The sequence below is a fragment of the Oryzias latipes genome, chromosome 9 (genome assembly GCF_053564925.1).
Source record: "Oryzias latipes strain Hd-rR chromosome 9, Olatipes_Hd-rR_3.1".
In the NCBI taxonomy this organism is placed as follows: Eukaryota; Metazoa; Chordata; class Actinopteri; order Beloniformes; family Adrianichthyidae; genus Oryzias; species Oryzias latipes.
In genome coordinates, this window is record NC_136245.1 from 16,664,645 (window position 1) to 16,678,006 (window position 13,362).

General features: G+C 44.9%; 1 protein-coding gene across 5 annotated transcripts in view; it reads left to right on the top strand.

Annotated features, from left to right (window-relative positions):
• hectd4 (HECT domain E3 ubiquitin protein ligase 4) overlaps window positions 1-13,362 on the top strand; it is a 69,540-nt gene that overhangs the window by 31,943 nt on the left and 24,235 nt on the right. For 4 of the 5 annotated variants that reach the window (XM_023958573.2, XM_023958575.2, XM_023958574.2 and 1 more), the window contains exons 68-75: window positions 54-200; window positions 287-406; window positions 513-668; window positions 754-857; window positions 1,101-1,322; window positions 1,410-1,576; window positions 1,687-1,882; window positions 2,040-2,262. In XM_023958573.2, the coding sequence (XP_023814341.1) occupies window positions 54-200; window positions 287-406; window positions 513-668; window positions 754-857; window positions 1,101-1,322; window positions 1,410-1,576; window positions 1,687-1,882; window positions 2,040-2,262 (1,335 nt within the window). The remainder of the gene's footprint in view (window positions 1-53; window positions 201-286; window positions 407-512; window positions 669-753; window positions 858-1,100; window positions 1,323-1,409; window positions 1,577-1,686; window positions 1,883-2,039; window positions 2,263-13,362) is intronic. The other variant, XM_078952777.1, reaches the window with a different exon arrangement.

The following is a 13,362-nucleotide window of genomic DNA, read 5'->3' on the forward strand; positions in this document are numbered from 1 at the left end:
TTGGTTCAGTCCTTTTTAAGTTTCAGTGTTTTGTTTGCATTTGTTTGTTGCAGACGTGCCTGTGGAGAGCTTGCGCCTGCGCTTTGCTTTGCTGCAGTCGCTCAACAACACCCTGGAGAGTTTCTTTCTCCCTCTAGTGGAGCTAAGACAGACACACACGTATCAGAACAGCATTGCCGCTCTGCTGTGTGAGGCTAAAGGTGAGCAAAATATCTGCACGTGTGAAAGGATTTCACTCATTCCTGGACTTTATGAAATTCACATCTGCCCTGTTCCCTGAAACCAGGTTTGATCTTCTACGACACTAAAGTCACTGTGATGAACAGAGTATTGAATGCTACGGTGCAGCGAACAGCTGACCATGCAGCTCCAGAAATTACTCTGGACCCTCTTGAGATTGTTGGAGGTATGTGTTCCTCTCACGTCTTCATGTTTGTTCGTTTTTTATTTGAACGTCTGATGAAGCAGAGTTAAGTTAACACTTGTGATGTATTGTGGTTTTGAACCCGCAGGTGAGATCAGATCATCAGAAAACACTTATTTCTGCCAGGCAGCACGTCAGTTATCTTGCGTGCCGTCATCCCAGCTTTGTGTAAAGCTGGCCAGCGGAGGAGACCCAACCTACGCCTTCAATATTCGCTTCACAGGAGAAGAAGTTCATGGCACAAGTTAGAAGTCCTTATGTCTGTATCCTAGACCGTTCGTGGAATCATGTTTTTTTCTTCTAAATCTGTTGCTGATGTGTGTGCACAGGTGGCTCTTTCAGGCACTTCCTGTGGCAGGTGTGTAAGGAGTTGCAGAGCTCTGCGCTCTCCCTGTTGCTCCCCTGTCCCAGTGCTTCAGCCAACCGGAACAAGGTGAAACACGATGTTCTCCTTGGAACCATGTGGTTTTTGTTACTGAGACGTATTGTCTTCTTTGTGGCCTGCTGCTGCAAGGACTTTTTTTTTCTTACCTCTTAGCACATTTTTTCTTCTCTTTGTAATGTCAAAGCATTTTTTTAAAATAAAAGTTGTCACTTGTAGCTGACTGATAACAGTTTCTTGATAAAACTTACCAATATAACCAGCTCATTAAAATATATTTTGTGCTGCTTTTAGGGGAAATACATCTTGACTCCTTGCCCTATCAGCTATGCAGAGGAACAGCTGTTGCACTTCTTTGGTCAGCTGCTTGGCATCGCCATCCGCGCAGATGTGCCCCTTCCTTTGGACTTGCTGGGTTCCTTCTGGAAGGGCCTGGTGGGCGAGCCTCTCGACCCAGAGCAGGATTTGCAGGAAGCTGATGTTCTCACTTACAACTATGTCAAGAAGTTTGAAAATGTTAGTTTTGAGTCTCAGGATCTAACTGTTCTGGTACCAGTCTGGCTCTCATGAACTATTCTGAACATTCTTCTCCTTATTTTCCAGGTGGCAGATGAAAGTGAGCTGGAAGCTCTGTGTGCTGAAATCTCCTCCCAGCACCATTCGGGGGAAAGCCCCGAGTCCCCGAGCAGACCCTGCTGCACGTTTACCTACTACACCATGACAGGTGAAGAGGTGGAGCTTTGTCAGGGAGGGCGGAGCTTCACTGTCAGGTAGACGAATAACAGGATGTTTCCGTTGACCTAATCCTAATACTGAATGTATTTTACGGATACTGGAGGTAATAGATCTCAAGTGTGCGTGTTTATTTTTGCTTGTTAAGCTGGGAGAACAAGGATGTGTATGCACGGGCGGTGAGGAGCCTCCGTCTCAGAGAGCTGCAGAATCTGGAGTGCATGACGGCGGTGCGGGCAGGACTTGGTTCCATCATCCCCCTGCAGCTGCTCACCATGCTCAGCCCGCTGGAGATAGAGCTACGCACCTGCGGCTTGCCTTACATCAACCTGGAGTTCCTCAAGGTGAAGTGTCATTAAATTCAGAAGTCGCTCCCTACATTTATTTTAATTTTACAAAAACGTTTAAAAAAAAACTCCTAGTAGCAAAGCAAGTGAGACTGCTATCAAAGAGGCTTTGATTTGTCGTCAAAGTTTGACGTTTTGATTCTTTCATCATCAGGCTCACACCATGTATCAAGTGGGTCTGATGGAGACCGACCAGCACATTGAGTTTTTTTGGACCGCCTTGGAGATGTTCACTCAGGAAGAACTCTGCAAGTTCATCAAGTTTGCATGCAACCAGGAGCGAATCCCATTCACCTGCCCCTGCAGGGACGGTGGCCCAGACACAGCCCATGTTCCCCCCTACCCCATGAAGATCGCTCCTCCTGATGGGGCTGCAGGTAATTTCTCCAGATCTCTTCTCCTCTTCCAGCTTTCCCACGTTTAGCTCCACACACAAATTTAGCTCCTAACATTTGAAAACTCAGATTTACCAAATGCAGACTGTGGTACAAATAAAAATGATGATGGGAGTGGAGATGGCAGCTTTAGGCACACACAACAATTTGTGCTTTAGTTTTCGATTAACATTTTCTTTTAAAACGTGACTGTAATGAGAAAATGCAGGCGTGGATCATAATTGCTGTCCTTTCAGTGCTGGGCGGCTGTAATAATGAAACTTGGAGATTAGGTATTTAAAAATGTTTCTAACTTTGGCTTTTGTTGGAATAAATGGGGTTTCATTTGTATACACTTATTATGAGTGCAGAAAACTGGAACATCCAGCATGGAGGCCTGTTTTTATGAATGAAGGCTGCAAGTTTTCCTCTTTTTTCTCCTTGTTCTGTTTTAAGGGAACTTATTGCTTGTTGCTTTCTTTGTCCTTGTAGAAAACCCTAAATCCACACAAAAAAAGATTCCCTAAATATCAGTTTTGAAGAGGTTCTTGCTTTTTAGGGCCACGCTTGTTTAGTCTAGGTCAGGGGTCACTAAAAGAGCCATTTAGTTCAGTTTTTTGCTGATTAAAGCCAGCAACAGCCACCAAGTCCCACCTTTCTGTTTATAAAAATAAACTTTATTTATGTTTTTTGTAGCCATTGAACTATTCACTTATAAAATGTAGATTTACAATAATTGAATTATAACAAGGTCTTATCCTCCCACATAAGAACAGACAGAACAGAACATAAAGGGTGTTTGTGTGTGTGGAGCGTGGAGGCGGTGCTGGCAGCGCAGACTCTTCCTGGAGGGGGCTGTTCCTCACTGGAATAAGTTAACCGTGAGAATTCACTCGTTTTCCTGGATTGGGAGGGCACTGGTGCTCAGAGCGCAGCTTTTTAGAGGAATAGTCAGAAAAGTGTGAATGGATCAAAATACCACTTTGGGGTTGTTTTTTGTGATTCATTAGCCTTTTAATACACTTAAAAGCTCAAAAAGTTGATTTTGTATGCTATAGGCCCTTTAAGAACTTTGCCTCTAAACAGGATTTAGATGCTTTTCTACAGCAGAAGATAAGAATATGTTGACTTACACATGAACCTGCAGGATTTCCTCCTGGAGGCCTAAGTGATCTGAACTGACTTCAGGGACTCCAACTGTATCAGGTCTTATGAAGCCTGTGGGGAGACGTGGAGGCCATTATTAGGAGACAGGCAGGCGGCAAGCCCTTGTGTAACGCTGCTAATTACACGAGGAAAATAGTGAAGCAGGCCTGGATGGACGGCGTGTGTTGACTCACCGCGATGGGGGGAAAAAAACTGTTGTTGAGCTTGAAGGCTAGCTGGCATTTGCTTGAATTTCTGTGCTCGTTCGGCACCTGTGTACGAAGCGTAGCTGCTCTGACGCTTGGTCTCATAGTGCCAACAGACATTTTACTCTTTCATCACGGCAACATCTTCAGTGTAAATCAAACAGACACACTGTCTGTTGATTTCCTTAAAGCAGTGCTTCTCAATTATTTTTTGCCACGCCCCCCTAGGAAAAAGAAAGTCCCCCCCCCATAACCCACACCCCCCCACACACACTCGCGCGGTGACAATACATTAGGTAAGTGTCTATAAAATTTGTGTAAGTATACCTAAAATTGTATCATAAAACATTGACAACGGAAAAAAAGCAATACAAATCCACTTTCAACAAATATTAACTTTATTTTGTCAAACAGAAACAGAAACAGAAATCCTGTTACAGTCTAAAACAGAAAAAAGGCTTAAATTAAAAAATCTGTCATCCTCTATTTAAACTAGAAACATTTTGACCAACTGAACCATTTGATGATGAGAGAAATAATTCAATCAATAAATAAGATTAAATGTAAATTGATCTGAAACATGAACACAGCAGCACCAATAGATTTAACCTTTTTAGTCTGAAGAAATAGATAAAAAACATTGTGCTCATTTTTATTCTAAATGATGATTCTTTATTTCTGATTTCATAAAGGGCAGCTGTTTTCCTGCATTACCTGATGTCTTTCTGTCTGTCTAACACCAACTAAACCAGTGTTTTTCAACCAGTGTGCCGCGGAACACTAGTGTGCCGCGGGCGGAACACTAGTGTGCCGCGGAACACTAGTGTGCCGCGGAACACTAGTGTGCCGCGGAACACTAGTGTGCCGCGGAACACTAGTGTGCCGCAGAACACTAGTGTTCCGCGGGTGGGAGATGGTCAAGTGCGCCGTGGAGAAATTGCCCTCATTCACTGTTTTAAAAACATTTTCCATCTCCAGGAAATCAGCTCTTTGTTCATCCAAACAGGCCCTGATAAAACACTAAGTAGTTAGGAATATAAAAGATCGTAAAATTACTTTTGCTTTGTGTTTATTTAATTCTATTAAAGACATTTTGATAAAAATCACGGTACCGCGATTTAGCTGCAGCTATAACTGTGTAAGGACAAGTCCCGCCCCTTTAACTGTCTCCGCCAATCATTCTTGAAGGCTTAATCATATGTCATCAGTCTGACCAATCAGAAGTGGTTAAAGTCTTCACTTCCTTGTTCTTAATTCTGCTGATAAAGTCGCTCAGTTCTAACAAATATACCAGCTAAAGACGAGCTTTAGCTGGTGGTTCATCTCTTAGAAAAAAACAGCCGCAACTTCCTGCTTTTTCTGCCAAAAATTCACGTGAGATTGCGGGGGGGGGGGCGCTGTCGATCAATACAGACCATGAATTTCTGCTTTTTTTTTTTTTTTTGGATGCTGGTGTGCCGCGGGATTTTTTTCAGGGTTAAAGTGTGCCGTGGCTCAAAAAAGGTTGAAAAACACTGAACTAAACGACAGACAGACAAAGAAAACCTTGACGGAAAATAAAGACACGTCATCAAAATGTCTACAATAGTTCATAAAGAATGACATTGTAGCATGAGCTGAGGAACCTAAAGGCACGAAATGATCCTGTGTTGGGCAACAGGCAGCTCTCCTCTGCGTTCCCCGATTCACCTGGCAGACAGAGCCCACACCACCCCTCCCCTTTCTTTCTCACTCATGCGTGTGACACAGACGGGAGCAGCTGCAGGGACGGGAATTCAAAGGTTTCAGGCTGCTACAAACTATGTGATAAATCTAGCCAGTGGCGGTTCTACACTAACTTACTCCCTGGGCGAGTAACCCCACAGGCGCCCCCCGACAAATACAAAATTTGACAACATCCTGTTGTGCTCCCTATATTCTATTTAGCCATTTTACACAAAAAATGCATGAATTTTCTAGACTCGTATTACAGGGGGGTCAAACTCAGTCAAACAGGGGGCCTAAGTTAAAAACACACTTAAGGTTTTGGGCCGAAGAATATACACATTTACTGAACACACTAAAGCTAAACTTTTAAACCTTTTAAACTGAACTTTCATTCATCTTCTTTACCGTTTATTCACTTTCGGGGTCACGGGGTTGCCGGAGCCTATCCCGGCCACTTGGGCGTAGGCAAGGGATGCCCTGGACTGGTCGCCAGTCTGTCTCAGGGTAGAATATCCTCAATCACACATCCATTCACTCTCACACTCACACCTAGGGACAATTTAGAGTTGCCAATCAACCTATGAAGCATGTTTTTGGACGGTGGGAGGAAGCCAGAGATCCCGGAGAAAACCCACGCATGCACAGGGAGAACATGCAAACTCCACACAGAAAGGTCCCCTATTGATGTATTTTTCAGGTCCCCCAGCCGTGACTTGAACCGGGGGCCTTCTTGCTGTGAGGCAAGAGCGCTAACCACTGCGCCACCATGCAGCCCTAAATAACTTGTAATATTTTGCTCTCCATAGAAATATATTCTGTCAAAATTATACAAATATGAACATGCTGCAGAACAAAACAAAGAAAGCCTGGAAATATTAATAAGAAATTACAAACCAAATATTTCCGTTTTTTTTTTTTTTTGCTCTTTTATCATTTTTAGAGCATTTTTTTAGAGTTAGACTCCTGCTTCATTTTTAGCAATAATTTCTTAATGTGTGACGTCCTGTGTGTGTCTTTGTGAAACATATCAGAGGGATTAGATCTAAAAAGAAACTTATTGTGATTAATATTTTTATGTCTTATAAAACATTAAAGACTAAATCATAGAATTCATCAGTGGGATTACTCCAAAAATATTTGGCATTTCCCTAAATTTGTGCAACACCAACAACAGAAATCCTCCAAAATAACTCAATCCATAAAAAATGGTCTGCGCCCCCCACCCCTGTTACGGTTTCTGTTTCTTTGCCCTTGTAGTGTGTTTCCTTTTTGTTCTGGCATGTTTTGAGTTTAACTTCCTGACTTTGTAGGGTTTCCTGTTTCGTTTTTGTTGTGAGTTTTACTTTGGTTCCCCATCCTTCCTGATTGTGTTCACCTGTGTCTCGGTTGTCTGTATGTATTTAAATCTTGTCATTCCCTTCCTCCTGGGCTGGTCCATAGTATGTTAGTCAGTATGTTAGTCTGCTCCCCCCGTTTCGAGTGTTTCGAGTTTCTAGCCTGCCGTCTGCAGTGGTTTTGGTTTAGTGTCCTTAGTTTTGTTTATTAAAGCCCCCGTTCCCCTGCAACCTCCTGCCTCCTCTCGCTCTCTGCGCCTGGGTGCTTCCTCCCTTCTCCCCCCGTAACAACCCCCCCCCCTCCCTCTGACACACGCGGCTCCGTCTCTATGACGGGGGGCGCGTTGATTGTCAGAGTTGATTGTCAAATAGAAAAAGACTCCCAATCACATGTTAGTGTGATTCAGCCAGCCACCGGCGAGTTGCGCCCCCCTCTCGAGTTTTTTGACTTGTTATGTTCCAAAGACTGCCGCAAAGAGGTGTGGCCGCAAGCATCTTGCAGCAGAGGGCGGTGGTCACGTGCGCGTCGGGTCTGCTGTGTCAGAGCAAGTAATTGTGGGAAATAATCCCCATTGCCTGCTTTTGTCGAAATTGGGTTGAGTACGGGTGTTTGTTCTGCCTAATTCCTTTTCATGTGCCTGTTTTACGTTGTTTCACTCTGAGTTATTTCATCTGGGTTTTTTTTGCACCATAAGTGTGAAGAGGAAACAGGATGAAGACATTCTTAAGAGTGTGATGTGCCAAAATAAAAGTGTTAAGTGTCGGCAGCTGAAGCAATTTCAAATTAAAAGCACAAAGCTTCCTCTTTGAATAGAGCAGCGCATTATGTGTAACGCATAGCATCGGGCACGGCAAATGCCGCCCCCTATGAAATGCCGCCCTGGGCGACCGCCCACATCGCCCATATCAAGAACCGCCTCTGAATCTAGCCACAGGGGTTGCAAGCCAGTTACTTCTGTGCCGGTCCCAAGCCCGGATAAATAGAGAGGGTTGCGTCAGGAAGGGCATCCGGCGTAAAAATTTGCCAAAATAACCATGCGAATCATCCACAACACTTTAGACATACCGGATCGGTCGAGGCCCGGGTTAACAACGACCGCCACCGATGCTGTTAACCTACAGGGTGTCGGTGGAAATTTTACTACTGTTGGTCGAAGAAAGAGGAGAGGCAGAAGGGTCCGTGGCCAGAGAGAGAAGGGAAAAGGCAGGAACATAGGTTTGAGAATAGGGACTCTTAACGTTGGCACAATGACAGGGAAAGGCAGAGAGCTGGCAGACATGATGGAGAGAAGGAAGGTAGATGTACTGTGTGTGCAGGAGACAAGGTGGAAAGGCAGCAAGGCACGTAGTATTGGAGGAGGATACAAACTGTTCTATCATGGTGTTGATAGGAAGAGAAACGGGGTAGGAGTGATTCTGAAGGGGGAGTTTGTAAACAGTGTTCTAGAGGTGAAAAGAGTCTCAGACAGGATGATGAGCCTAAAGTTAGAAATTGAAGGGGTGATGGTGAATGTAGTCAGTGGGTATGCGCCACAGGTTGGCTGTGAGTTAGAAGTGAAGGAGAGATTCTGGAGTGAGTTGGATGAGGTCATAGAGAGTTTTCCCAGAGGAGAGAGAGTTGTTATTGGAGCAGACTTTAATGGGCATGTTGGTGAGGGCAACAGAGGTGATGAGGAGGTGATGGGCAGGTTTGGTGTGAAGGAAAGGAATCTGGAGGGAGAGATGGTGGTGGACTTTGCGAAGAGGATGGAAATGGCTGTAGTCAACACTTACTTCCAGAAGAGAGAGGAACATAGAGTGACATACAGAAGTGGGGGTAGGAGTACTCAGGTGGACTACATCCCATGTAGACGAGGTCATTTGAGAGAGGTTAATGACTGCAAAGTGGTGGTAGGAGAGAGTATAGCCAGACAGCACCGCATGGTGGTGTGTAAGATGACTCTGGAGATCAGGAAGAAGAAGAGAGGGAAAACAGAAAAGAAGACCAAGTGGTGGAAGCTACAGAATGAAGAAACTTGTGAGGAATTTAGGCAGAAGTTGAGACAGGTCCTGGGTGATCAGGATGAGCTTCCAGATGACTGGGGAAACTACAGCAGAGATTATCAGGGAAACAGGTAGGAATGTGCTAGGTGTGTCATCTGGAAAGAGGAAAGACGGTAAAGACACTTGGTGGTGGAATGAGGAAGTACAGGAATGCGTCCAGAGGAAGAGGTTGGCTAAAAGGAAGTGGGATGTAGAAAGGACTGAGGAAGGTAGACAGGAGTACAAGGAAGCGCAGCGTAGAGTGAAGAGAGAGGTGGCAAAGGCCAAACAGAAAGCTTACGATGAGCTATATGACAGGTTAGACACAAAGGAAGGAGAGAAGGACTTGTACAGGCTAGCCAGACAGAGAGACAGAGATGGGAAGGACGTGCAACAGATAAGGGTGATTAAGGACAGAGATGGAAAGGTGCTAACAACCCAGGAGAGTGTACAGAAAAGATGGAAGGAGTATTTTGAGGAGCTGATGAACGAGGAAAATGACAGGGAAAGAAGGGAGGAAGATGTGTTTGTTGTGGAGCAGGAAGTAGCAGAGATTGGAAAGGATGAGGTTAGGAAGTCTCTGAAAAGGATGAAGAGCGGAAAGGCCGTTGGTCCTGATGACCTACCTGTGGAGGTATGGAAGTGCTTAGGAGAGACAGCAGTGGAATTTCTAACGAGTTTGTTCTATAGCAGGGGTCGGGAACCTTTTTGGCCAAGAGAGCCATAAATGCCACATATTTTGAAATGTAATTTCGAAAGAGCCATACAATAATGTAGTGTCCCTTCCCCACACTGAGGCACGGAGACTTAACCTCTTTTAAAGTTCTTTATTCCGATTACTGCAGACCGCAACAAACGCCGTTCAATTAATTCAGCAACTCCTGAATCTCTCCCGCCGACACGAGAGCGCTTCTCCCAACTTTATATTCCCCTGCTCCCGCTGCAGCCCTCCCATTTCCCTTATTCGGCCCATAGCTGAACCCCATTGGTCCAAACTACCTAACAACAGGCTGAGCGACAGAACTGAGGGCCAATCAGATCTCTGCTTGACGCGTTCAATGAACTCCAGAACTTTTAACGCGGCCCAACAGCCATCCAACTCAGTCCGCGACAATTTGTTTAAAACTAAATATACAAATGAATGTGTGCATTTGATTTAATTTCAACATTTTTAAAGTACAATAAGTCTGTGGATTCTTTTTAATAACATTGTTATTCTGTTGCTAATAAATGATGAGTATTTCTCGTGGTAGTTTTGCTGATGGTCTAGTCTGGTTGATATACGTGGTGAGTTTCTGCTTCGTTCAGGCGTTGAGACTTTAAACGTGATCGTAGGTCTGAATGTTCTGTAGATGTGACAAAGACTGCTCACATGCAGACGGGGAGCCAAACACACACTCACACGCTGCAGTGAGTGACGGGAAGCGGGTTTTACGTTTTTACAATCCCTGCGCGATTCACCTGCTGCCGGTCCCCACAACCCCTCAGCCCCACCCTCTGCTTTCTCCCTCACACATCCCGTCCCCGCATCTGCGCGCTCTTTCTCAGAGACGGGAGCGCGCAGTTTTAGGCACGTCAATTCACAGGTTTCCAGCTGGTACAAACTCTGTGAAATAATAGATAATAGTAACTGATAGCGCTGGCGCAGATTTCTCTCTCTAAGCACTGCTACTACTCCGCGCCTCTGGCATCGCATCGCGCCCGAGGAGGACTGGTCTAATGAAAAAAAAAAAAAACTATAATTAAAGATTTGTCTGCGAGCCACATGTGACCATCAAAAGAGCCATATATGGCTCGCGAGCCATAGGTTCCCGACCCCTGTTCTATAGGATTCTAGAGAGTGAGAAGATGCCTGAGGAATGGAGGAGAAGCGTTCTGGTTCCGATCTTTAAGAACAAGGGTGACACGCAGAACTGCAGCAACTATAGAGGAATAAAGTTGATGAGCCACACAATGAAGCTCAGGGGTTGACATAGCCCAGAAATTTGCACTGGCCCACAGGGCCAGTAGTTTTTGAAACTTACTGGCCCTGCCTGAAAGTTACTGGCCCGACACCGCGCATAGCGGGACCCGCCGCTCCGCAGGTGCTTGCAACTTTAGGGGGGTCCGGGGGCATGCCCCCCCGGAAACTTTTAATATGGTGCAATTTGGTGCATTCTGGTGACATCACTTATTTCTACACTTTTCAATGACTGAAAATAGACCATATCAAACTTAAATCTGCTCTAGTCTGTTTCAGATGTTTTGAGAGAGCGCTGCAGTGTAGTAGGTAACACTAGTTCAGAAGTTTTCATGGTGCTTTTAACGGCAAATATCGCAATAAATCATAAACCTTAAATGTGTTAAAACAATCTAATGGCAGCTTGAACCATTTAACGAATCAAATAAATCCCTTAATGCATTTGACCAATCAGATGGAGCCCTGTTATGTTAGATGTTTGTAACCTATGTCAACGTGGGTCATTTGGAGTATAATTTTTAAACTGGGAATGGTTATTTGGTTATTTTGCTGTTTGTTTATATACCGCAAATTATATCGTTATCGCAATTTTAATCTCTGATATCGCATATCGCGAGTTTTCCTCATATTGTGCAGGTCTAACTGAGATCATTCAGCTAACTAGAAATACTTACTGCTTACAGTGTTGTAAAGAAAAACAAAATTAAGTAGTTTAACATTCTACTGCATTTGAGTCTGAGATTCAGGTATTTGGAGTTGCCTTTGATTCTTTGACATTCAGCTTAAAGCTTAGTGGATACAGTTTCATCTTCAATGCATTCATTAAATATCTTGCTGTCCATACTACTAATTATACCCACTACTCCATCCAACATATTCCTATCTATTCCTGCCATGTCTTCCACATCTCTGACATGCTTCAGTCTCTCTTCAGTGACGGTGTCGGATTTATAATCAAATGTAATAATAACCCACTGGCTTGTGCCTTCGTTGTTGCTGTTTAACATTGTTTTGTATTGAATTGTTACATTCAATAAAGTTTGAAAAAAAAAAGTAGTGAGCGCGTGCCGCGTGGTGCTCGGCAGTGAATGCCGCGCGCGAGCAGGCGGGAGAGAAGGAGAAGTGATCAAAGGTTTCCCATAGAAACCCTTGAAGTCTGAACACAGGACTAGCAGAAAAACTAAATTATGAAGACGAGGTAAATCTACACGTTTTCGCAAAATTTACTTTATTGAAAAAGGTGAAGAATATATAAACCGTTAGATATTTTAGTGGCCCGAGCGGACAAGTGAAAAGTAAAGTCTTGTGGTCCGCACTGCTCGAAAAACAGGACCGGGCCAGCGGACAAATGGCTATGTCGAGCCCTGAAGCTGTGGGAAAGAGTGGTGGAAGCCAGGCTTAGGAAGAAGGTGGAGATTTGTGAGCAGCAGTATGGTTGCATGCCCCTTAAGAGCACCACTGATGCCATTTCTGCTTTGAGAATGTTGATGGAAAAGTACAGAGATGGTCAGAAGGAGCTGCATTGTGTGTTCGTAGATTTAGAGAAGGCGTATGACAGGGGGCCAAGGGAAGAGCTGTGGTACTGTATGAGGTCGTCTGGAGTGGCAGACAAGTATGTCAGAGTAGTTCAGGACATGTATGAGAGAAGTATGACGGTGGTGAGATGTGCTGTAGGTCAGACAGAGGAGTTCAAGGTGGAGGTGGGACTACACCAAGGATCCGCTTTGAGTCCCTTTTTGTTTGCTATGCTGATGGACAGGCTGACAGACGAGGTAAGACAGGAATCTCCCTGGACAATGATGTTTGCGGATGACATTGTAATTTGCTGTGAGAGTAGAGAGCAGGTGGAGGAACAGCTAGAGAGGTGGAGGTTTGCTCTGGAAAGAAGAGGCATGAAGGTCAGTCGTAGTAAGACAGAATACATGTGTCTGAACGAGAGGGATCAAGGTAGAAGCGTTAGGTTACAGGGGGCTGAAGTGGAGAAGGTGCAGGAGTTTAAGTACTTGGGGTCAACAGTTCAGTGTGATGGGGAGTGTGGAAAAGAGGTGAAGAGGCGAGTGCAGGCAGGTTGGAGCGGTTGGAGGAAAGTGTCAGGAGTATTGTGTGACAGAAGAGTACCAGCAAGACTCAAAGGAAAGGTGTACAAGACAGTGGTGAGACCAGCTCTGCTCTATGGGTTAGAGATGGTAGCAGTGAGACAGAGACAAGAGGCTGATATGGAGGTAGCGGAGATGAAGATGTTGAGGTTCTCCTTAGGAGTGACCAGGTTAGACAGGATAAGGAATGAGTACATCAGAGGGACGGCTCATGTTGCCTGTGTTAGCGACAAAGTCAGAGACGCCAGACTGAGATGGTTTGGACATGTTCAGAGGAGGGACAGTGGATATATTGGTAGAAGGATGTTGGAGATGGAGCTGCCTGGCAGGAGGGCAAGAGGACGGCCAAAGAGGAGATATATGGATGTCTTAACAGAGGACATGAAGTTGGCTAATGTTAGGGTAGAAGATGTCCATGATAGAGTGAGGTGGAAAACGATGATTCGCTGTGGCGACCCCTGATGGGAAAAGTCGAAAGAGAAAGAAGAAGAAGACAACTATGTGATAGAACAGATTTTTTTCCAACCACTGAGCCGCTGTCACCGGCGCCCCCACGTTAAATTTGCGCACCGCGCAATTGCCTATTACCTGAGCCTAAAACCGCCACCACCGCGCGCCCCCCCTGGCATCGC